We start from the raw sequence: 24,794 nt of genomic DNA on the forward strand, positions 1-24,794 counted from the left end.
ATATGATGATGACTCTGAATGTTTCTCTGATGTGCAAGACGATGTCCAGCACTACAAGATGCCGAAAGATAAATCAGAAGTTGGGCAGTATTCTACAGATTTATACGACAAAGGAGTCTTCTCCTGAACTGGGACCTTGGTGAATGATGAAGGTGCTATAGTGAACCGTATGGAAGAGACAAAGAGTGCCGGCCGGAGTGGCCGAGCGGTTCTAGGCCCTACAGTCTGGAACCGCGCGACCGCTACGGTCGCAGGTTCGAATCCTGCCTCGGGCATGGATGTGTGTGATGTCGTTAGGTTATTTAGGTTTAAGTAGTTCTAAGTTCTAGGGGACTGATGACCATAGATGTTACGTCCCATAGTGCTCAGAGCCATTTGAACCATTCGTCCCAACATCTTATCACTACTGCTTCATCAAGAAATGACAGGGTGGGTCAAAGTAGCCCCGAGTGTGGGTAAGATCAGCCAATCTTTTTATATTGTCACAGCAACAGGTGTGATACTTTTTTGTTTAATAGCTTACTTAATGCTGGTGCGTCTTTGACAATAGTGGAACAAAAATTTTGGAATTTTCTCTCTGTCACTATCCTTTCTTTCCTTACCACATATAAAAAGACAGGCAAAAATTGGGCCACAGTAACCTTAGTTTATAGTACCGTAAACTCAATCAAGAAAAAAACTTGGCAACGAACACGGCATCTCAAAAGACTGTTATCGAAAGACAGTAGTTATTAAGTTCCAATAACCAATACAAAGACAAAATAAGTAAAGCTTGATATGTCTGGTGGCAGTGGAGAAGGGTGAGGAAGAAAATTAATTCTATCAGCATCACTCACCACAAGGGGAGGTATAAATATAGGTGAAGTAGATTTATCACTTTTCAAGCCATATTCGTTTCCTGTTCCGTTGTTCTTTATGTTACCCCTTTTCCCTCCATTAGTTAACTTTGTGGCACACGTTTTGTGCCATTTAGAGTTATGCTCATAATTACGAAAAACGTTCGATACAGAACGCTTCGCTCCACACAGTCCCAATCTCTCCCCATATTGTTTCCATAGCTTTGGAATCCTGATGAAAGACATGTGGCACTGACCGTCTTGTCTCACATATGTATTTAAATGTTACGGCTATTATTTTCGAAATAAACAGTTTAGTTACTTTTTTCCCAAATGCCTCGTTTTTATTTGACCATCTCTTATAAATAACTGTAAAACACACAAACACGCTAACATCCATCTGCAATCAAACACTCTTGATAAATATCTACATAAACACTGCTCACTGTACTCCTATTGTAACAGATGTCAATGATTTTAGTAGTGCCACCTTGTTCACATGAAATGAAAGCATCCCGCGCAAACTTTTTACACAGTTGCACAATGATTATGTTGTTTTACGTTATTTCCGTCTTGAAAGGCAGTCTTGTCTCTTTTCTGCAACTTGTAGTGTCAATAGTTGAATAACTTTCCCTGCAATAATAATGGTCTGTTTACAAAGCGGACTGGCGCAATGCGTGAATATTGTTACTAATTTTTATAAGCACTAATGACATCGCTACCTTCCTCTTTATTTTATTTAACTTCATAGAAATGAATAACGCAGTTAAAACATTTGCATCGGCCGGGAATCGAACCCGGGCCGCCCGCGTGGCAGGCGAGCATTCTACCACTGAACCACCGATGCTTAGATGAGAAATAACAAAGATAATAATTATCTACAAGAGTGATGACATCTGTACAGGACGTAATATTTTGTTCTTTAGATATGATATCCATTCTTGAAAAATACAAGCCGTTATCAATTCCATGACCTTGATCTTCCCTTCTCCCACGTCGTTCAGAATACGGATGCCCGCGTGTTTACTAGGCCTCTCATACTGGTGTGACGTATTCGCGTTTGCCACAAATAAACAACACGTGTAGTAATGTCTAATAACTTAGTACCATCAGTTACAGACCGAAAACGAACACCCCCCCCCCCCCCAATGATATCGTACGATCGAGCAAGTGATGTAATTTCGTTTAAAATGATGTCCTCATTACTTATTTCAGTTTTGGCAGTTCACTACTTTACTCGATTACACAACCACCAAATTAGTGTTGAACTCTTCTGTACACACACACACACACACACACACACACACACACACCGACTATTTGTACTCTACAGCTGAAATTAAATTCGACGTCACCGTAAATTATTTACTGAAATTAAACTTTTTGTTTAGCGCCCTTTTCGACTCGATGTAGTTGATGATCAGAAACAATTGATTTCTGAACGTATTGCATGCGTGCTGCTTAAACGGCAATGGCGTTGCTGTCTCCTCTCTTTAGGTTAGGATACGACATATTTTGTTAGTACAAAATGTGTTACGCGCAATGTATGTTTTGATTTCCGTTTCCTAAGCATATTGTACGCATCTATATGAAAACTAAGTAAGTGCGAAAATCTAATACTATTCAACGTACGTACGAACGTTTTTTGACATGTATTTGATGTTCAAAGTGAGCAACTATGCAAACGCTGAATGAAATTATGTAAATTACGACATCAGTTAGTTGTTCTGTATAGGTGCGTTGTACGAATTGTTTTCGCAGCGACAACTTCTGTGAGATCTACATTCGCGTCAACACGGCTTCTACGTGTGTGTGATGGGGCCTTTGAGAGCAGTCGTCCTACACGAGTACACGTTTGGAAGGACTCGTGAATCCCTTTCACCCACATAAACCAATCCCCACCCCCCTACATACATTTCATTTCGCACCAAACATATAATAACGGATGCATTGGATTGGTTCTTCTGAATAAAGATGTATACATAAAATGTTGTGTTTCGAGGCTGGAGTTCTCACAAAAACCCTTCTCATTAGACACTACGTCATTTCGTTCCTCCATTCTCGTATATGGGGCGCGGAGGCTGTAGAGTACACTATGTGATCAAAAGTGTCCGAACACTTGGCTGAAAACGACTTCCAAGTTCGTGGCGCCCTCCCCCCTCGTAGGCATACGTTCAGTCAGGTGCTGGAAGGTTTCTTGGGGAATTGCAGCCCATTCTTCACGGAGTGCTGCACTGAGGGGTGGTACCGATGTCGGTCGGTGAGGTCTGGCACGAATTCGGCGTTCCAAAACATCCCGAAGGTGTTCTATAGGCTTCAGGTGAGGAATCTGTGCAGACCAGTCCATTACAGGGATGCTATTGTCGTGTAACCGCTCCGCCACAGGCAGTGCATTATGAACAGGTGCTCGATCGTGTTGAAAGATGCAATCGCCATCCCCGAATTGCTCTTCAACAGTGGGAAGCAAAAATGTGCTTAAAATATCAATGTAGGCCTGTGCTGTGATAGTGTCACGCAAAACAACAAGGGGTGCAACCCCCCTCCATGAAAAACACGACCACACCGTAACATCACCGCCTCCGAATTTTACTGTTGACATTACACACGCTGGCAGATGACGTTCACCGGGCATTTGCCATAACCACACCCTGCCATCGGATCGCCACATTGTGCACCGTGATTCGTTACTCCATACAACGTCTTTTCACTGTTAAGTCACGCTCCTTACACCAAGGGAGGCGCCGTTTGGCTTTTACCGGCGTGATGTATGGCTTATGAGCAGCCGCTCGACCATGAAATCTAAGTTCTCTCACCTACCGCCTGGCTGTCATAGTACTTGCAGTGGACCCTGATGCAATCTGGAATTCCTGTGTGTCGGTCTGGATAGACGCCTGCCTATTATACGTTACGACCCTCGTCAACAGACAAAGTCGGCCTGTAAGTGTCCCTTCACATTTCCACTTCAGTATCTCATTGGAAACAGTGGACCTAGGGATGTTTAAGAGTGAGGAAATCTCGCGTACAGACGTATGAGATAAGTGGCACCCAATCACCTGACCAGGTTCGAAGTCCGTGAGTTTCGGGGAGCGCCCCATTCTGCTCTCTCACGATGTGTAATGACTACTGAGGTCGCTGTATGGAGTACCTGGCAGTAGGTAGCAGCACAATGCACCTAATATGAAAAACGTATGTTTTTGGGGGTGTCCGCATACTTTTGATCACATAGTGTAATACCTACATTTCTTAGTGTTCAGTAGTTCTTGTAACATTGTTTAACATCTCACCGTCGGTCAAACAAACCCGTGACCATTCATTGGTGCTACCGTTCTTTGCACATGTTCAGTATCTCCTGTTGGTGTTTATTTATTTATCTATTTGTGCATATCAATCTCCTGAAACATTCTAAATATGTCACTTGTGTGGCCATATTGTCCGCATTTGGCTTACAATTCTTGAGGTATTTCCGTTCTGTCGTTGCAACTACAAAAAATCTGTGTGTGTGTGTTCTTTTTTTTTTTTTTTCACCAATTGAGATAAAGCATCGTAGTGATTTCCGCTTGATTTCTCGCCTACATCGGGAAAATAAGACCGAAACTATCTGTGACTAAAGAAGAAAAAACATCAACATTGTGCTAGCAGACGGCATTTCCCGATGTAGGCGAGAAATCAACAGGAAATCATCACCACTGATGATGCTTTACCTCAATAAAGTGAAACGTGTCTAGTGAAAAAAAAAAACACGTAGTTTTTGTAGTTGCAACGACAGTACGAAAATACTCTCAAGAATTCTAAATAATATTCTACTATTGTAACTGAATGAATGTGACGCGACTATTCCGTTTTATTTGGAAACAGTATAACTTTAAAGTCTGATGGTGGCCTTGTAAGCGAAAAACGGATCAACTCAGTATACTGCTTTTCATTTATTATACTGTTGTTTACCAAGAATCGACGAAAGAATCAGTTTACATGATTATTTACGTTAGTTACTAGTTACTGTATTTCATATAGCATAAAGTGTTCAGTGAAAAATTAACGCTCTCCAGATGTGTCTGCGCAGTGCGTTTCCTCTGATTTGACAAACCCGCTGCCGCAGAGTCTGTATAAGGGCATCATCACACATATCCGGGGCATGTCCGTGCGGGGGCACGTTCGAGGGCGAACTAAAAAAAAAATTAAAAAAAAAAACTCCATCTGAATAGGCCTTGAAGGCCCAACGGAACCGACCGACCACCGTGTCATCCTCAGCCCACAGGCTTCGCCGGATGCGGATTGGATGGGCATGAGGTCAGCACACCGCTCCCCTGGCCGTTGTCAGTTTTCATGACCGGAGCCGCTACTTCTGTCACGTAGCTCCTCAATTGGCCTCACAATGGCTAAGTGAACCACGCTTGCCAACAGCTCACGGCAGACCGGACGGTCACCTATCCAAGTCCTAGCCAAGCCCGACAGCCCTTAACTTCGGTGATCTGACAGGAACAGGTATTACCACTGCGACAAGGCCGCTGGCTAGGACGAAATATGCCATTAATATAAATGTAGCGGTCGGGACATGGCAGGGCAGTTCTCGAGGAACGTTATGGACCCGAGATCGTGCCGGGCGGAATTCGTTCTGTTACCGACGGCGCGCCGATAGGATTATGTTGTAGGCTGTGCACCTGTGCAAGACCTGTGTACAAAAAGGATGTGGAAAGACTAATACACGAAATACGTAGGTTTTTTGTAATTTCTTTTTGGTTTAAGTTCTGTTTACTCTTTTCTGAACCTACATAAAAAAAGGCGTTTTATGGCTGCAATTGTCAGTCTCCAGGAATTGTCTCCAGCTGACACCTGTACTGCGTCATCATAAAATACTCATAAAACGTTAGCTCATCATCCACGACTTGAGGAAATAATGTTCGAAGCTCTCCCTGTATTGATCATGTTTTCTAGGCACTGTGGATTCAAATATTTCTTCTTTTTTATGACCTTGCTTCATTTACTTCTTCCTCCAAAGCAAGTGCAAGGTTGGGCGATTTTGTGGCAGCATTAACGGAGGAAAAAGAGACCTACAGTTACTTCCGACAGGAGGGAGCAACTGCACACACAGCCGTCCGCATCTTGGATCACATTCTTCACGCCTGACAAGAGTTGTTAGCAGGGGTCAATCTGGTCGCGGCCCTAGCTGGCCGCCCAGGTCACCCGATCTGTCACTGTGCGATTACTTGGCGTGGGGAGATGTATCGCAACAACCCTCACAGTCTTCAAGAACTGCAGCAGAACATTTCGGATGAGAGTGCAGCAATTCCAGCGGTCCACTTTCGATCTGCCTTCAGCAACTTGCTGGCCAGGACCCAGAAGTGCCAAGAGACGAATAGTGGTCACTTTCAACATCTGCTATAGTCGGGTTAGTACTGTATTTTCTTTCCTCTGTTGTTGTTGTTGTTGTTGTTGTTGTTTTTTTTTTTTTTTTTTTTTTTTTTTTTTTTTTTTTTTTTTCCTGGAACTGTTTTCTCTCCACCACTTTTATTTGCTCCACCCCGTATAAGTCCTAATTCACTATTACGGAAATTAGCGTACATACAATACTGGCCATTAAAATTGCTACACCACGAAGATGACGTGCTACAGACGCGAAATTTAACCGACAGGAAGAAGATGCTGTGATATGCAAATGATTACCTTTTCAGAGCATTCACACAAGGTTGACGCCGTTGGCGACACCTACAACGTGCTGACATGAGGAAAGTTTCCAACCGATTTCTCATACACAAACAGCAGTTGGCCGGCGTTGCCTGGTGAAACGTTGTTGTGATGCCTCGTGTAAGGAGGGCAATTCGTACCATCACGTTTCCGACTTTGATAAAGATCGGATTCTAGCCTATCGCGATTGCGGTTTATCGTATCGCGACATTGCTGTTCGCGTTGGTCGAGATCCAATGACTGTTAGCAGAATTTGGAATCGGTGGGTTCAGGAGGGTAATACGGAATGCCGTGCTGGATCCCAACGGCCTCGTGTCACTAGCAGTCGAGATAACAGGCATCTTATCCGCATAGCTGTAACGGATCGTGCAGCCACGTCTCGATCCCTAAGCCAACAGATGGGGACGTTTGCAAGACAACAACCATCTGCACGAACTATTCGACGACGTTTGCAGCAGCACGAACTATCAGCTCGGAGACCGTGGCTGCGGTTACCCTTGACGCTGCATCACAGACAGGAGCGCCTGCGGTCATGAATGGCAAAACGTCATTTTTTCGGATGAATCCACGTTCTGTTTACAGCATCATGATGGTCCCATGCGTGTCTGGCGACATCGCGGTGGACGCACATTGGAAGCGTGTATTCGTCATCGCCATACTGGCTTATCACCCGGCGTGATGGTATGGGGTGCCATTGGTTATACATCTCAGTCACCTCTTGTTCGCATTGACGGCACTTTGAACAGTGGACGTTACATTTCAGATGTGTTACGACCCGTGGCTCTACCCTTCACTTGATCCCTGTGAAACCCTACATTTCAGGAGGATAATGCACGACCGCATGTTGCAGTTCCTGTACTTGTCTTTCTGGATGCAGAAAATGTTCGACTGCTGCCCTGGGCAGCACATTCTCCAGATCTCTCACCAACTAAAAACGTCTGGTCAATGGTGGCCGAGTAACTCGTCACAATACGCCAGTCACTACTCTCGATGAACTGTGGCATCGTGTTGAAGCTGCATGGGCAGCTGTACCTGTACACGCCATCCAAGCTCTGTTTGACTCAATGCCCAGTCGTATCAAGGCCGTTATTACGGCCAGAGGATGTTGTTCTGGGTACCTTTTTTCTCAGGACCTATGCACCCAAATTGCGTGAAAACGTAATCACATGTCAGTTCTAGTATAATATATTTCTCCAATGAATACCCGTTTATCATCTGGATTTCTTCTTGGTGTAGCAATTTTAATGGCCAGTAGTGTGTATAACAGCGGGAAGGCTGACGAGCCTCGGTTCGTAGAGGAACAGGCAGGAGCACAGCCGTCACTCGTCAACCAGGCGTTCGGTCCTGACAGGGCCCGGAAAGATGTGTGCTGGCCTTCACTTTGTGGAGAGCAGTCTGTGTGCAGGTATCACTTATGACGTAGCTGGGCCTGGAGCTTGCTGCTCAGTTTGTAGACAGATTGTACCACTCTCGCATAGTTGTCATTGTAGCCGTCTTGCTTATCCTACAAACTATGAAAATGCTGCGTCTGGGCACCGAAGTAATGATTACGGAAGTGCAGATACAACCATGGCTCTGCAACACATGGAACCAGAGATAAAAAGTGAGAATATGGCGAGCAGTTACAGCGGGCATTCAGGGAGAAAAATGGGGATGGAACGGATGACAGGCAGAAATCAGATTTTGGTGAGCAATGAAAGTAAATATTTCATTAATAGTTATGTGTGAAGTGATCGTATGGCATTGGTGGCCGGGAGGCCCCCTGCGGGGAAGTTCGGCCGCCGCCGTATTGCAAGTCCTTTTTAGTTACTTCGGCGACTTGCGAGTCAATGATGATGAAGACGACACAACAACACCCAGTCATCACAAGGCAGAGAAAATCCCTAACCCCGCCGGGAATCGAACCCGGGACCCCCTACGCAGGAAGCGAGAACGCTACCGCAAGACCACGAGCTCCGGACATTAATAGTTACAAACAGTATACACTGAAATGCATTCATAAATAGTCAACGAGCCAGTTTTCAGACTAAAAAAACTAGTCCTCATTCGAGCGCTTACCATGGTACAGATCCCTGAGAGTAACAAGCGGTATCAGTAAACTGATCTCTGATACTGTTGCCGCTATTAAGGTATGTCCACATGATGCTTCTTTCGTCGTGCGCAGTCCCAGACGCACGCGAATAAAAGGGCGCGCACACAAATTTCTGAAAAGAACGCATGTATTCATGGATGTTCTCGTGTCCACACGTTGCCTCATTCCGCATGTCTGCTGTGAATCTCGTTCTTTGCCTGGGAACTTGTGTTGCGTTTATTGTGATGAAAAGGCGACATAAAAAGAAAACGCAAAAGCTACTATAGGTAAACTAGTATATAAGCAACAGAGGTACGAGAGATGTAAAGAGATGACAACGTTTGGTCTGTAAATTTCAGGAGAAGGTCATGACGGGATTTTGGATTTTCTGCTTGGGAAAATGCAGTGATAAGGCTGGCAATAAAATTTTGTTAGCTAGTAAATGGTGACTTATACAGGGTGCTCCATTGATAGTGACCGGACCAAATATCTCACGAAATAAGCATCAAACGAAAAAAACCACAAAGAACGAAACTCGTCTAGCTTGAAGGGGGATGGCGCTATGGTTGGCCCGCTAGATGGCGTTGCCGTAGGTCAATCGGATATCATCCGCGTTTTTTTTAAATAGGAACCCCCATTTTTATTACATATTCGAGTAGTACGTAAAGATATATGAATGATTTAGTTGGACCACTTGTTTCGCTTTGTGATAGATGGCGCTGTTATAGTCACAAACGTATAAGTACGTGGTATCACGAAACATTCCGCCAGTGCCGACGGTATTTGCTTCGTGATACATTACCCGTGTTAAAATGGACCATTTATCAATTTCGGAAAAGGTCGATATCGTGTTGATGTATGGCTATTGTGATCAAAATGCCGAACGGGCGTGTGCTATGGATGCTGCTCGGTATCCTGGACGACATCATCCAACTGTCCGGGCCGTTCGCCGGATAGTTACGTTATTTAAGGAAACAGGAAGTGTTCAGACACATGTGAAACGTAAACCACGACCTGCAACAAATGATGATGCCCAAGTAGGTGTTTTAGCTGCTGTCGCGGCTAAACCTCACACCAGTAACAGACAAATTGCGCGAGAATCGGGAATCTCAAAAACGTCGGTGTTGAAATTGCTACATCAACATCGATTACACCCGTACCATATTTTTATGCAACAGGAATTGCATGGCGACGACTTTGAACGTTGTGTACAGTTCTGCCACTGAGCACAAGAGAAATTACGGGACGATGACAGATTTTTTGCACGCGTTCAATTTAGCGACGAAGCGTCATTCACCAAAAGGGGTAACGTAAACCGGCATAATATGCACTATTGGGCAACGGAAAATCCACGATAGCTGCGACAAGTGGAATATCATCGACCTTGGCGGGTTAATGTAAAGTGCGGCATTATGGGAGGAAGAATAATTGGCCCCCATTTTATCGATGGCAATCTAAATGGTGCAATGTATGCTGATTTCGTTCGTAATGTTCTACTGATGTAACTACATGATGTTCCACTGCATGACAGAATGGCGATGTACTTCCAACATGATGGATGTCAGGCACATTGCTCGCGTGCGGTTGAAGCGGTATTGAATAGCATATCTCATGACACGTGGATTGGTCGTCGAAGCACCATACCATGGCCCGCACGTTCACCGGATCTGACGTCCGCGGATTTGCTATGGTGATCCACCGACAACGCCTAACATGCGTCAGCGTATTGTCAATGCATGTGCGAACATTACGGAAGGCGAACTACTCGCTGTTGAGAGGAATACCGTTACACGTATTGCCAAATCATTGAGGTTGACGGACATCATTTTGAGCATTTATTGCATTAATGTGGTATTTACAGGTAATCACGCTGTAACAGCATGCTTTTTCAGATATGATAAGTTCACAAATGTACATGTATCACATTGGAACAACCGAAATAAAATGTTCAAACGTACCTACCACGTTCTGTATTTTAATTTTAAAAACCTACCTGTTACCAACTGTTCGTCTAAAATTGTGTGCCATATGTTTGTGACTATTACAGCGTCATCTATCACAAAGCGAAAAAAGTGGTCAAACTAAAACATTCATATTTCTTTACGCACTACATGAATATGTAACAAAAAATTGGGGCTCCTACTGAAAAAAAAAACGCAGTTGATATCCGTTTGACCTATGGCAGCGCCATTTAGCGGGCCAACCATAGCGCTATCTGGTTTCCCCCTTCAAGCTAGACAAGTTTCGTTCTTTGTAGTTTTTTCGTTTGACCCTTATTTCGTGAGATATTTGGCCCGGTCACGATGAATGGACCACCCTGTATAAGGAACAGAGGTACGAGAAATGTAAAGAGATGTAAATTTCAGAAGAAGGTCATGACGGGATTTTAGATTTTCTGCTTGGGGAAATGCAGCGGTAAGGCTGGCAATAAAACTTTGTTAGCTAGTAACTGGCGACTTATACTCGTTTGAATTATTTATTCCTCATTTCAAAACAAAGCATTTCAGTTTTATCAAATTTGTAATGTGGAATAATTGTAATTTGTTACTTGACTGTTTTCCACCTCGTTTCAGTGTAGGAAATACCTAAACCCGTAATTATTAGCGTATTTTGTTTCTATACAACATTAAAATTTATATCTATTAACATCTATAAATACCGTTCTCGTGTATAATTATGACTAGTTCCATATTCATGCAATTCTTTTGCATACTGTAACAACGGACCACGAATAAAGGAATAAAAATAAAAGTGATTATTTCTTAAACTGAGAAGTGCTTATGGGAGGTTCTTAGTGGTTGTGTGAATGTTAATTTGACTTTCAGTGCGTCATTTGTATATAAATCATGCAATACGATATGAGGATTAACATCCCCGGACTCGACAAATTTGGGAATCATAAACGCCAGAATCCGCTAGAACGGAAGTTCTGTTATTCACTTTCGTATATTTTGCATCATCAGTGTGCTCCATTTCTACTTTTAGTAGCCTGTTCAGGAGCTATACATACCCCAACACCTCTTTTTGTTCAGTTGTCAGGCTCCTCAGTTGGGCTTTTAAGCATAGCATGAATATTCGCCCACAGTTTTCATATACACGTTTCATAAAGTTTGGTTTATTCTTCTCAGTTTTCCTATTTCGAAACTTACAGTATCTTATTCTTTACAGAAATATCAACGGAGCCTTTTTATCTAATACGTGACGCTCAGGACAACAAAAAAATGGTTCAAATGGCTCTGAGCACTATGGGACTTAACTTCTGAGGTCATGAGTCCCATAGAACTTGGAACTACTTAAACCTAACTAACCTAAGGGCATCACACACATCCATGCCCGAGGCAGGATTCGAACCTGCGACCGTAGCAGTCGCGCGGTTCCGGACTGAGCGCCTAGAACCACTAGACCACCGCGGCCGGCGCTCAGGACAACATCTCGAACTTTTATTTAAACAAACTTCAGAAGCAGGATTCTACACGACTTTTTTTCTTTGTCTGTAATCATCTATAAGCTTATGCGTGCTTCCTTTGGAGTCAGTAGACATTATTGCACATCAATCGCTTTACAGCATAACCTCAACACACTACACAATCAAAACACATAAGGGCTACAGCTACCTGCCATCGCCTGAAAAGTGCAAAGATTCCCACCGATGGCGAGTAACAATGCGCTTTACTTACGGCCTCCATTTACAGGAAATTACGTATGTTCCGCTGTCGGAAATTTATGAGCATGCGCAAAGTTGAATACTAAAAAAGGCATCGCGTGGACGTACCTTTAGTTGCTCTTGCCCCATGTGCAGGAATACGTTCCATTTTTCATGTCAGCCTATCATCAAACTTGTATGCGTCACAGTGCCCCCCAAAACTGTGAAGTGTGCAACATGCTTGTATCACTGTATCCGCTACATTCACATTAATATCGATTGGACGATGAAAAATAGTCCATTTACTACATAAGATGCGCCATGCACATTCTACGTAACGCCGTGCTTGTGATGTAGTTCAACACTTTTTGTTTATTTGCCAAGTTCTTTGCGGCGAATGGTCTCATTAAGTTGTCACTCACTGAAAAAGCCCCGTCAGCCACAAACACGTAAGGGATTTTCAGTCCATAAGAATCGTTTGAAAGTGATGCTGCATCTGGTAAATTCAAAGTGTGATTGTAAACTTTTTACCTAATTCTGTTGCTTTGAATACATTACAGTCTCCTTGATGACCAAACGCCCCTACGTCTATGAACCTGAAACAATCATTTCTGTCTGGTATCGCCGTTAGTACAACGGAAAGTTACTCTCACTAATTACAATGTTTGCTGCCTGATCTTCATGGTTTGACGCTTCTTACGAGGTTTCCATCTATGGGTCCCACGCAGTGAGAGATTACTTACTGGTCTGTTAGAAGATTGTGATTTCACATCTGGAATTTCGTGGGGAGCCACTAATTTTCTTAATTTATGACCAACTTTAAGCTTGACAGCATGTTAAGCGTCCTGCAGTATATGTTAAAGACATAAAATCAAATACTTCAAAATGGCGTAAAAGGCTGAAACCTGGGTTGCACTTAAATAAACAATAAAATAGTCAAATGGCGGTGAGTTCCTTTAAAAAAATATTGTATGACTGTTGCTCAGCAACATCAAAATCAGTGAGGGAAGTTTGCTGTCTTCTCTACTTGGTTGCTGATATTCTTCCGCCTTTCTTTAGTCGGTGGTTACGTATAGTTCTCTTTTATCATCTTCCTTATGAACGTGCATTTGTCCCTATCGTAGATCGGTGGAGAAGAAGCTCAAAATGTAGAGAATGCATCGAATTCCCAGTCCCTAGATACCTGTAAAATTTGACTTGATCCATCGGAAATCGTTGGCGAAAGCCTGCAGATTTTCTTTTTATTTACATATTGTACGACGCTTTTCGGGAAATTATTCCCACTTTCAAGTGCATTTTCTGTGTGCCATGCCATTTGTTCGTGATGTTTTCCAAGTGTGAAGTGCTGCATTGTCCTGTTCTCTTTACTGCAATGTATGAAAACGCGCGCAAATTTTAATCAATCATCGATATTTACAGAGTTATTGGCGAACCTGTATGTAAAGATCGCCCGTTAATTAAAAACTGCACCTGTTTTTATACATTAATCGCCGCCATTGGACATGACACAGTGAAAGGACAGCATTCTTATTTAACGAAGTTCCGCTCCTAACCGACAGTAACAATAAGCGCGCACAGTGAATATTACCGTAGTTTGTAGCGATGCACTGCTGACAAGGGTTTTTCTGGGCTTGACGCTGCGTGAGAAAAGCGCCCGTATGCCCAGCACAGAGCCTCACGTGTTGCTTGAATCGCGGCGTAAACGCGCGTGAGAAACATACTTGTATGGCCGTTGCCTAATTAACTTGTATTTAATCAGGCGCGCGGGTCACCAAAGGTTGCCTATGTTCCGGGCTAAAGCAATGAAAAAAAAAAAAAATCAGCAGGTAAACGCACACTCGCCCAGAAAACAGAACTAATAAAGAAAAGTATGACAGCCATGCCAGTGAAATTTCACGGCGCCGGCCGGTGTGGCCGTGCGGTTCTAGGCGCTTCAGTCTGGAACCGCGTGGCCGCTACGGTCGCAGGTTCGAATCCTGCCACGGGCATGGATGTGGGTGATGTCCTTCAGTTAGTTGGGTTTAAGTAATTCTAAGTTCTGGGGGACTGATGACCACAGATGTTAAGTCCCATAGTGCTCAGAGCCATTTGAACCAAATTTCACGGCAATATGTAGCAGCAAACAGAGAAAAGTTTCAGAAAATCTTATGTTAGGCGTGGCTTTCAAGTTAGTAACACACTAAAGCTTCGAGTAAAACATAAATTGAAAAGGTGCATATGACAAATGTGATGCCTCTGGAGCATACAGAATTGATTGTAACAATGTGATAAATATTATATCGGCCAAGCCGGCCGCTCTTTTACGTAACGTTTAAAGGGCATTCACAGCGGCGTAAGAAAACTGCTTTGGAATTGCATTTATCAGATGGTGGTCGTAATAACAATGAGGACTCAGAATAGCAGGCGTATTATTCACAGGAAGCAAAAGCGCCATCCTATAAAGTTATCAGATGAGCTTACAACTTATAAAGCTAAAAGAGCAAGGGCCAACAAGAATATTGTAAGGAGCGAGTTTGCAACCCATGCCTACTTTCCTTCACTTCGCATGACCTGTGTGAATTATTGAACGCCTTTATTATGTGCATTTTGCATTCTGTCTTTACCTAGTATAGAGTGCATTACATTTTTGCTTCATTTTCTCATATTCAGCGGATTACTCTCGTGTTTACTTGTACCTTCTCCGTTTATATAATACATTTCATCAACTAGGTAATCTTTTTAGTTGATTGTTACTGTGTTTTAACACTGTTTTCTTGGAACGGAATGTCAGACGGTACGAGAGGCCCTCTGGAAGTTCCTACGCGACGCCAACATAGGGGGTGATTACTTACCACAGTCTATTTATTGTTTTATTCATTTGGCTCCTTTCCCTATTTATTTTATTATTTTTACATTATTCTGTTAGCTCTGTAAGCTTGTTCTTGCTTATGTAGTTATATTTTTATCTAAAACCGCCACAAGCACGTTTCAGAAGTACATACTAAATGCTCTAGCAGAACGCGTCAGATGATCTTCAAAACCGTTCGCGGATGATGTGGTTCGAGATTGTTTATAACAAAGTAGCAACGCCAGAAGACAGTATCGATTTACAGAATCGCCTGCTGAGAACTGATGAATGGTGCTGGCAATTGATCCTGAGCGTGAATTATTGCAACATGACCAAATCAAATGGCTCCAAGCACTATGGGACTTAAGATCTGTCGTCAGTCCTCTAGACTTAGAACTACTTAAACCTAACTAACCTAAGGACATCACACACAACCATGCCCGAGGCAGCATTCGAACCTGCGACCGTAGCAGCAGCGCGGTTCCGGACTGAAGCGCCTAGAACCGCTCGGCCACAGCGGCCGGCTGTAACATGTTTCTTGTTTGGATTTTCAGCGTGTTGTTTTGCTTTGGCTGTTCTTTACATCAAACTTCTTAACAATTTAAATTTAACTTTAGTCGTCTTTTTAATTTACTGCAATTTATCACTGTAATAACTTATACATCTGATACGCCCACTACAGATTTTACACAGTGTATTCTTCTTTTTTTTGTATTTTGTACACTGAATATGTGTAGGCCTACAGTAGCGGCATCCATGGAGCTAACGACACGCACATTCTTGTGGCACCTGTACTGCAGTTTGTTATGAACAGTAACGCTGTTAACAAGACGATTCAGCCGACACTGTGGCCTAATGAATGCCATATTTTAAATATGCGCGACGATGATACGTTGATCTTGCGTTTATCTTTTGACCATACCACTATGACTTCATTCATTATGTGTCCTCGGAGTTTTTCGCGGCGGCGTGTCTGAATACAATTTTCTCGGTTTTCGAGCCGCACCAATTCGAATTGACGCGGATTGAAAACCGAGAAGATTTATTTATAGTTTCGTTGTACTTGAACATGCTTTTAAAACAGCTATGCCTCTTAATATTTTAAACGTATGTTTTCCACAGCATGTCAGTAACACTTTTCATTATGGCATTTTTTATTGTTTTAAGATGTAAACAGTCAACTAGTTGTATTTGTATTTTTCCCGTGTTCTGCTGCAGATCAGAAGATGGTCATCGCTGATAGAAACCGGTAAGGACGTAACAATTTTGTGGAATTAAAAAAAAAAATTGTACACTTTCTAGATCACTGTTTATTCGCGACCACGTCGCAGCTTGTGGTACCTACCTACAAGGATTCCGTTTTTTATCCACTGAGGTACGCAACCGTAAAAATTGACGCGAACTACACGGAAATTAATAAGACTCAAAAATGTGCGGCTCGTTATTTGTTGCTGCGTTGTTGCCTCCGTTTGCCGCCCGGTAGACGGGTAAACAAGCTCCCGTTAGCGACAGGCGACACACCTGACCTTGACCTTGGGAGTGACTTGACCTACGCTCACACGCTAAGGACGCAACCCATTCTCCTCTAGCGCGAGGCCTCGCTCAGGGAGCGCCACAAACTCACCTCCCGCGGCAGTTTGGCCGGCCCGGCTCCGAAATTGAAGACCTTCTTCGCTGTCGCCATGTTGCTGCGTCGCTCGCACTGCCACCGGGAACACTGCTCTCCCGTACGTCTGCCGGACGTCAATTGAAGATGAGTGGCCGCCGGCTGCTGGAGCGTCGCGCCACCGGCTGATAACTGAGCAAGTGGACGCGCTGCCAACCTAACGGCTGCAAACAGCGCCGAGCTCATTGACTGGAAGGGCCACATATTGGGAACCTACAAGATGCCAGCGCTGTTACTGGACTGCTTCGGGGGCCTCACACTTTCAGTAATACAGGGTGTTTCAAAAAGAACATATGTATTTCGAATGCATATATTTAATAAACTTCAACACATACGAATAAGAAACTTGACACACATATTTACGAACCACTCAAGTTCAGATTACAGCTGTTCAATATGTCCTCCATCAGCGACACGAGCAATATCACATCGATATTCAAATTACTCCCATACTCAAGCAAGCATGTCCTTCGTCTAGGGGTGGATCCTGTGGGGGGGGGGGGGGGGGGCAAAGGGAGCCATTGCCCCCCCCCCCCTGGTGCGTGACCGATCTTTTCTTATTGTTAATATTTTTACATTCATGAAGAAAAACAGCTTATTATGAGCATAAAATGACGTAATTAACAATATAAGATGATTTCCTGAACACAGTCAAATACCCTATTACAACTTTTCGCAGTCGTATCCTCATTGCTGCGTATAAACACATGCGCGAATTCGATGGCAACATTTTGCAAATGAAAGCAATTGGTGAACTAATTTCGAAGATTTAAGAATGGAAACAAATGAACATTAGCATTTTTATAGATTATTTTACATTAGCAGACAATCACAGAGTTTTTCAAGCGCACGTGTCGTATTTGGAGAAGATTTTTTAGGTAATGCAGTAAGTTATTTCATTAAACACACTTAACACATAGCGATACACAAACTAAAAACAGAATATATACGGGGGATACACAATTAAACTAAAAACAGAATATATATATATATATATATATATATATATATATATATATATATATCGCGCTCGCATATAAAGTATTAATGGTTTTATTTGGAATTAATTTTTTGGAAGGCAGGTACCTAAAAATTCCCCCCCCCCCCCCCCCCCCCCCCCTTGACCGAGATCCTGGATCCGCCCCTGCCTTCGTCACTGATGTTATGGCAGTACGGATCCGGTTCTTCAACTCTTCCAGGTTCTCTAAGAGTCGTCTCCAGCCATCCTGATTTAGGTTTTCCGTGATTTCCCTAAATCGTTTCAGGCTAATGCCGGGATGGTTCCTTTGAAAGGGCACGGCCGATTTCCTTCCCTAGCCCGAGCTTGCGCTCCGTCTCTAATGACCTCGTTGTCGACGGGACGTTAAACACTAACCACCACCACCATCTCTAAGAGTGGTGGTACATAAACGTTGTCTTTAACGAAACCCCTACAGGAAGAAGTAAGAGGGTGTCAAATCCGGTGACCGTGGAGCCCAGCTGAGACATACTAAGTCGCCAGCTCCTTGACGACCAATCCAACGGTTCGGTGGAGTTTCATTCAGATATTCAAGCACTTTGCGACTCCAGTGAGGGGGTGCCCCATCTTGTTGAAAAATGAAGATGGCTTCGTGCAGCCTCGGAAACAACCAGTTTTGTATCACAGCGAGATTCTGCTGACCGTTAACTTTGTTTGCATCAAAGAAGAATGGGCCGTAATCAGATGATTGGGATATCGCACAAAGCACATTGACTTTGGGCGAATCTCGTACATATTCAATGGCTACATGTGGGTTCTGTAGGCCCCAAATACGAACACTGTGTTTGTTTACCTGACCACTAACATGGAAAGTCGCTCCATCACTGAACACGATGCGTTGTGCGAAAGTGTTATCATTGTCAGTAGCAGCAAGAATCTCGCAAAATGCCACACGTTTGCGTTTGTCGTCAGAACGCAGAGCTTGTAACAGCTGTAACTTGTACGGTTTCATAACCAACCGACGTCTCAAAACACGCCAAATTGTTGTTGTACACAGTTGTAATTCCCGACTGGCACAGCGAGTTGATGTTAAAGGACTATGTTGGAAAGCAGTTTGAATTCGTGGCACACATTTTCTTTACGAACACGGGGGCGGCCAGGACTCTTTCCTTTACATACAATCTGCGAATATTCCCCCCATTCGGAGGATCAATTTGGTACCTCAACCTGAAACGTCTTTGCACTGTAATCACGGAATTGCAGTTCGCAAACTCGAGAAAACAAAATGATTTCTGCTGCGGAGTAGCCATTTTATGCATATGACGGTTACCAAGCAAAACAGAAGACAACTGACATCTAGCGGCTATTAATATAAACTAGACTATGTATTCGTTTCTCCAATAGCCGAGCCGAGGGGCAGCGATCGATAGTTTTGACAAAAAATACTTTCTAATACGTATATTCTTTTTGAAAGCCCTGTATCGCCAAACCATCAATATACAAGGTGGCGCAAAAATCACTGGATAGTTGTCAAAATATCCACGGGTGTGCTGCCGGTCTACAGTGTCCAACGGGCACAATATTTCGGCGATCATACATGTCGCCATCATCAGGTGAACTGACGGACTGAGCTCCTGTGAACGTGCCGGCACGGAGATCCGTACGCTATGGCTGCTCAGAGGGAACTGGGTTCGGTCGCGGCGGCGGCTGATTTAAATACCCTCCGCCCGCGGCGCGCTCCCTCCGCCGTCCGCACCCCGCGCCACGGTCGCGCGGTGGAACAGATTGCGACGGCGTCTGAGATGACGTCGGAGTGATGGCTCTGTCTGCCGTGGTCGTCACAACTATACGTTTGCTCGATTTACTCTTGATTAACCCGATCGCTGGTTCCCAAGCCTTGCTAAGATTATAGCCACAGTCACGGTTTATGAGGTCGTCATTGGTGCGAATTTCGATGGCCTCTCTAACAACGCTGTCCCAATATCTCGACGTCTGTACCAGAATCCTCGTGCGGTCATATTCCATGGCGTGATTTTCCGACAAACAATGTTCAGCGACCGCCGACTTGCTCGGATACATCAGACGAGTGTGCCTCTGGTGTTCACGGCATCGATCTTCAACGGTACGCATCGTCTGACCAATATACGACTTGCCACATTGACACGGAATCTGGTACACGCCGGCCTTCCTCAAACCGAGGTCATCTTTGGCACTCCCCACCAGTGCACGAGTTTTATTTGGAGGACAAAACACAGTTCCGACCCGGTGTTTCTTCAGAATGCGAGCGATTTTCCCCGAGAGTGCGCCTGTGTAAGGAATAAATGCAGTGCCTACCTCCTCCCTCGTGACTTCATCCATCTCAAGAGGTTGTGCTGCAGTGGTTGGGCGGAGAGCACGTTGAATCTGCCACTCTGAGTACCCATTTTTTCGAAATACAGTTCTCAGATGTTCCAATTCCTGGGGTAGACTCTCTGCGTCAGAGATAGTGCGCGCCCTATGTACTAGAGTTTTAAGTACCCCTTTCCTCTGTGAAGGGCGGTGGCAGCTGTCTGCGTGCAAATACAGATCAGTGTGCGTAGTCTTTCGATACACCCCATGACCTAGGGTGCCGTCAGCCCTTCTCTTGACCAAGACGTCAAGGAAAGGTAATTTACCCTCCGTTTCAGTCTCCATAGTGAATTTGATGTTGGGGTGTATGGAGTTTAGATGTGTAAGGAAGTCAAGGAGTTTATCCATACCATGTGGCCAGATGACGAACGTGTCGTCCACGTAACGGAAAAAGCAAGTAGGTTTCCATACGGATGACGACAGGGCTTCCTCCTCGAAGTTCTCCATGTACAAATTCGCTACCACCGGTGAGAGTGGGCTACCCATGGCGACTCCCTCCTGGATAGTTGGTTAAAAGAAAACACAGGTAACAGCAAGACGTACAAGTACAAAGAAGTGTGTGATAGGACCGCTTTACTTCTCTATACACATAAATGATTAGGTGGACAGGGTGGATATCAGTCTACGGTTGCTCCCTGATGATGCCATAATGTACAGTAAGGTGTCGAAGTTGAGTGACTGTAGGAAGATACAAGACGACTTAGACAAAGTTTCCACTTGGTGTGATGTATGACAGCTACCCCTAAATGTGAAGTTGGTGCGGATGAGCAAGAAGATCAGACCTGTAATGTTCGGATACAGTATTACATCGTCCTGCTTTATACAGTCACGTCGTTTAAATATCTGGGCGTAACGTTGCAAAGCGGAATGAGATGGAACGAGCACGTCAGAACTGTGATAGGGAATGGCAATGGTCGACTTCCGTAATTCAGAGTCGAGCTGCTAGATTTGTTCCTGCTAGGTAGGTTTGAACAACACGTAAGTGTTACGAAGATGCTTCAAAAGAGAATCCCTAGAGGGAAGGCGACGTTCTTTTCGAGAAACAATATTGAGAATGTGGTGTCACCGCCAGACACCACACTTGCTAGGTGGTAGCCTTTAAATCGGCCGCGGTCCGGTAGTATAAGTCGGACCCGCGTGTCGCCACTATCAGTGATTGCAGACTGAGCGCCGCCACACGGCAGGTCTAGAGAGACTTCCTAGCACTCGCCCCAGTTGTACAGCCGAATTTGCTAGCGATGGTTCACTGACAAATTACGCTCTCATTTGCCGAGACGGTAGTTAGCATAGCCTTCAGCTACGTCATTTGCTACGACCTAGCAAGGCGCCATTATCATTTGCTGTTTATCTTGTGATGCATGTACCATCAGACCGTTGTTCACCAATCATGGATTAAAGTTTAGTATTCCAGAAGCTACGTACTTTTTTTACTAGACTCAACTCCTTTAACTGTTCCAGACCTCACGCCAGCCTGCGTGAGCTTAAACGCGTGCCTTTCCGTTATCTCATAGTGGCTTGGCTGTCTTGCCAAGTCACAACAGAGAAAATTTAGAGAACCGGCATTTGAAGCTGACTGCCGAACAATTCTACTGCAGCCAACAAAGACTGCGCGTAAGGACCACAAAGATAAGAGAAATTAGGGCTCAGAGGGAGGCATGCAGATAGTCGTTTTTCTCTCACTCTGTTTGCGAATGGAACAGGAATGGAAGTGACTATTAATAGTGCAGGGTACCCTCTGCTATGCGTCGTACGGTGGGTTGTGGAGTGCCTATATAGATGTAGATGCACAGTATGAAGTTTTAATCCGTTGTTCTTGCCAAATAGTGATAATTACGCCTTGTCAAATTGGTATACAATGCAGTGACAAACAAAACAAACACAATAATCAAACAAGTGAATTGTCGAAAGCGTGATCGGTGAGACACATTTACAGCTGTAGTTTTCCGAATTTTCATGATTTTAACGAAAGAAGAAACGGTATTTCCCGTTAAAACATTTTGTAAAAAAGTGGTGCTACTGCAGTTGTTAATGAACGGGGATGACACTTTACATCAAAACCACCATCTAGACAAACAGTGTACAACGTGTGAAAAAGACTTGTAGAATATGGATTTGCTATGAAGGTGGCAGGGGTAAAATACTGGGAGCGAAAAGCTATTTACAGTTTGTACAGAAACCAGATGGCAGTTATAAGAGTCGAGGGGCATGAAAGGGAAGCAGTGGTTGGGAAGGGAGTGAGACAGGGTTGTAACCTATCCCTGATGTTATTCAATGTGTCTATTGAGCAAGCAGTAAAGGAAACAAAAGAAAAATTAGGAGTAGGAATTAAAACCCATGGAGAAGAAATAAAAACTTTGAGGTTCGCCGATGACATTGTAATTCTGTCAGACAGCAAAGGACTTGGAAGAGCAGTTTAACGGAATGGACAGTGTCTTGAAAGGAGGATATAAGATGAACATCAACAAAAGCAAAACGAGGATAATGGAATGTAGTCAAATTAAGTCGGGTGATGCTGAGGGAATGAGATCAGGAAATGAGACACTTAAAGTAGTAAATGAGTTTTGCTATTTGAGGAACAAAATAACTGTTGATGGTCGAAGTAGAGAGGATATAAAATGTAGACTGGCAATGGCAAGGAACGCGTTTCTGAAGAAGAGAAATTTGTTAACATCGAGTATAGATTTAAGTGTCAGGAAGTCGTTTCTGAAAGTATATGTATGGAGTGTAGCCATGTGTGGAATTGAAATGTGGACGATAGATAGTTTAGACAAGAAGAGAATAGAAGCTTTCGAAATGCGGTGCTACAGAAGAATACTGAATATTAGATGGGTAGATCACATAAATAATGAGGAGGTATTGAATAGAATTGTAGAGAAGAGAAATATGTGGCACAACTTGACTCGAAGAAGGGATCAGTTGGTAGGGCACATTCAGAGGCATCAAGGGATCACCAATTTAGTATTGTAGGGCAGCGTGGAGGGTAAAAATCGTAGAGGGAGACCAAGAGATAACTACACTAAGCAGATTCAGAAGGATGTAAGTTGCAGTAAGTACGGGAAGATGAAGAAGCTTGCACAGGATAGAGTAGCATGGAGAGTTGCATCAAACCAGTCCCTGGACTGAAGAGCACAACAACAACAACAACAACAACAACAACAATGGATGCACCAAGATCAGGTCGCCCAACAACAGTCACAAAAATTGCGCGTATGTTTAAGTGTGTGACCCAAAGTTCGCGGAAATCACCCAGATGATTAGCAACTGAAAAATAAGTATTGTTTGTATTTCTAATGAAACATAAATTGACTCTTTTGTTTAAATCCATGCCCAGTGTCCAGCGACTTTTTGGCCAAATTCGTGTTACACACCTCTTGAGGTTGTAGAGGGGACTTAGTAGGTCAAGTTTTATATAGGAACCCATGTCCGGAAATGTCATCCAGCGACTCTATAACACGTCAAAGTTAGGCGCAGGCGCTTGTAAATGTACTTATGTACAGGATGGTGTCGTGATGTTACAAACTTCCCTGGACTATGGAGACGGAATAAGTGTATCAGTTTGAGGTAAGGAATCTCCGTATCGGAAACGAACGAGTCGAAATTAATAAGCGAAAACCGTTCTGATATCTCTAGCGGTGGAATACATGTACTAGTACTGTTGTTGCTAAAACTGTAGGGTAGGCAACTTTCAGAGGTGGTAGTATGGACCAAAAAAAAAAAAGAAAAAATGTCCAGTAAACTTGGTCCCTAAAATGCTCACCCCAGTAACTGTGAGCGCTTGTTTATCTTCGGAATTGTGAGAGACATCTCTACTGAACAAGTTTTCACAGCTCTTAAGGTATGCATTTTAGACCCCACGTTTACGAGACGTTTTTTTCTTATTTGGATCCATATTGCACCTCTGAAACCTACCTACCCTGTTATCTCAGCAACGACACTATCGGTACACGTATTGCACTGGCAGAGGTATCAGAACGGTTTTCGCTTATAACTTTCGACTCGTTCGTTTCCGGTACAGGGACCCTTACCTTAAACTGATACAGTTCTCCTTCTCCATCATCCTAGAAAGTTTGTGAGATCATCAAGGAATCACCCTGTATATACATACATTTACGGGCCCCTGCGTCTATATCTTTTACGCTCCGTAACGTCATTGGTTGATGTTCCGGACATGGATTCCTGTGTAAAAAGTGATCGACTACGTCTACTCCACATCTAGAAGTGCGTAATATGAATTGTGAAACACCCCGTTCTCGCGTCCGTCGGCCGTCGAAATTTAATATATTATTATTGTTATTATTATTTTTTGATTGTTGCCGACTTACGTGGTGGGCCTTAATAAAAATGATATTCCATTTAATTTTGATTTTACGATTAAATGCTTTCCTGAAGTTCTCCTTTTTAACAATATTAATCTCAAATTATTTGTTACGTTAATGAATGTTAGACTCGCTGCATCTTAAAACATGAGCATACAAGTTGAACATTGGAATAAACCTTTCATATTAATTTCCTCGGCTAGTCAGTTCACTTTAAAGCAAAAGATCTTTAGTTATTAATTACAATTGCGGCCCACACACGCGCGAGAGTATTTTTTCTTACCTCCGTTAACTATTGCCACGTAGTCGGAGTCCTGGCTCTGGCTGTCGGCTACGCTACTGAAAATAAGAATCTTAAAGCTACGTATTTCTGCAACTTCGTGCGGCTGTGGAGAAAAATTAATATT

General features: G+C 43.6%; 1 protein-coding gene and 1 non-coding gene across 2 annotated transcripts in view; both read right to left on the reverse strand.

Moving 5' to 3' along the window:
• LOC126428458 (phosphoserine aminotransferase) overlaps nt 1–24,794 on the reverse strand; it is a 111,823-nt gene that overhangs the window by 65,534 nt on the left and 21,495 nt on the right. The window contains exon 2 of the mRNA XM_050090392.1: nt 16,684–16,938. Within this exon, the coding sequence (XP_049946349.1) occupies nt 16,684–16,938 (255 nt within the window). The remainder of the gene's footprint in view (nt 1–16,683; nt 16,939–24,794) is intronic.
• Trnag-gcc (transfer RNA glycine (anticodon GCC)) lies at nt 1,613–1,683 on the reverse strand. Its single transcript has one exon. It is a non-coding gene; the product is annotated as a tRNA-Gly (tRNA).

Source organism: Schistocerca serialis, chromosome 12, assembly GCF_023864345.2.
Source record: "Schistocerca serialis cubense isolate TAMUIC-IGC-003099 chromosome 12, iqSchSeri2.2, whole genome shotgun sequence".
Lineage (NCBI taxonomy): Eukaryota > Metazoa > Arthropoda > Insecta > Orthoptera > Acrididae > Schistocerca > Schistocerca serialis.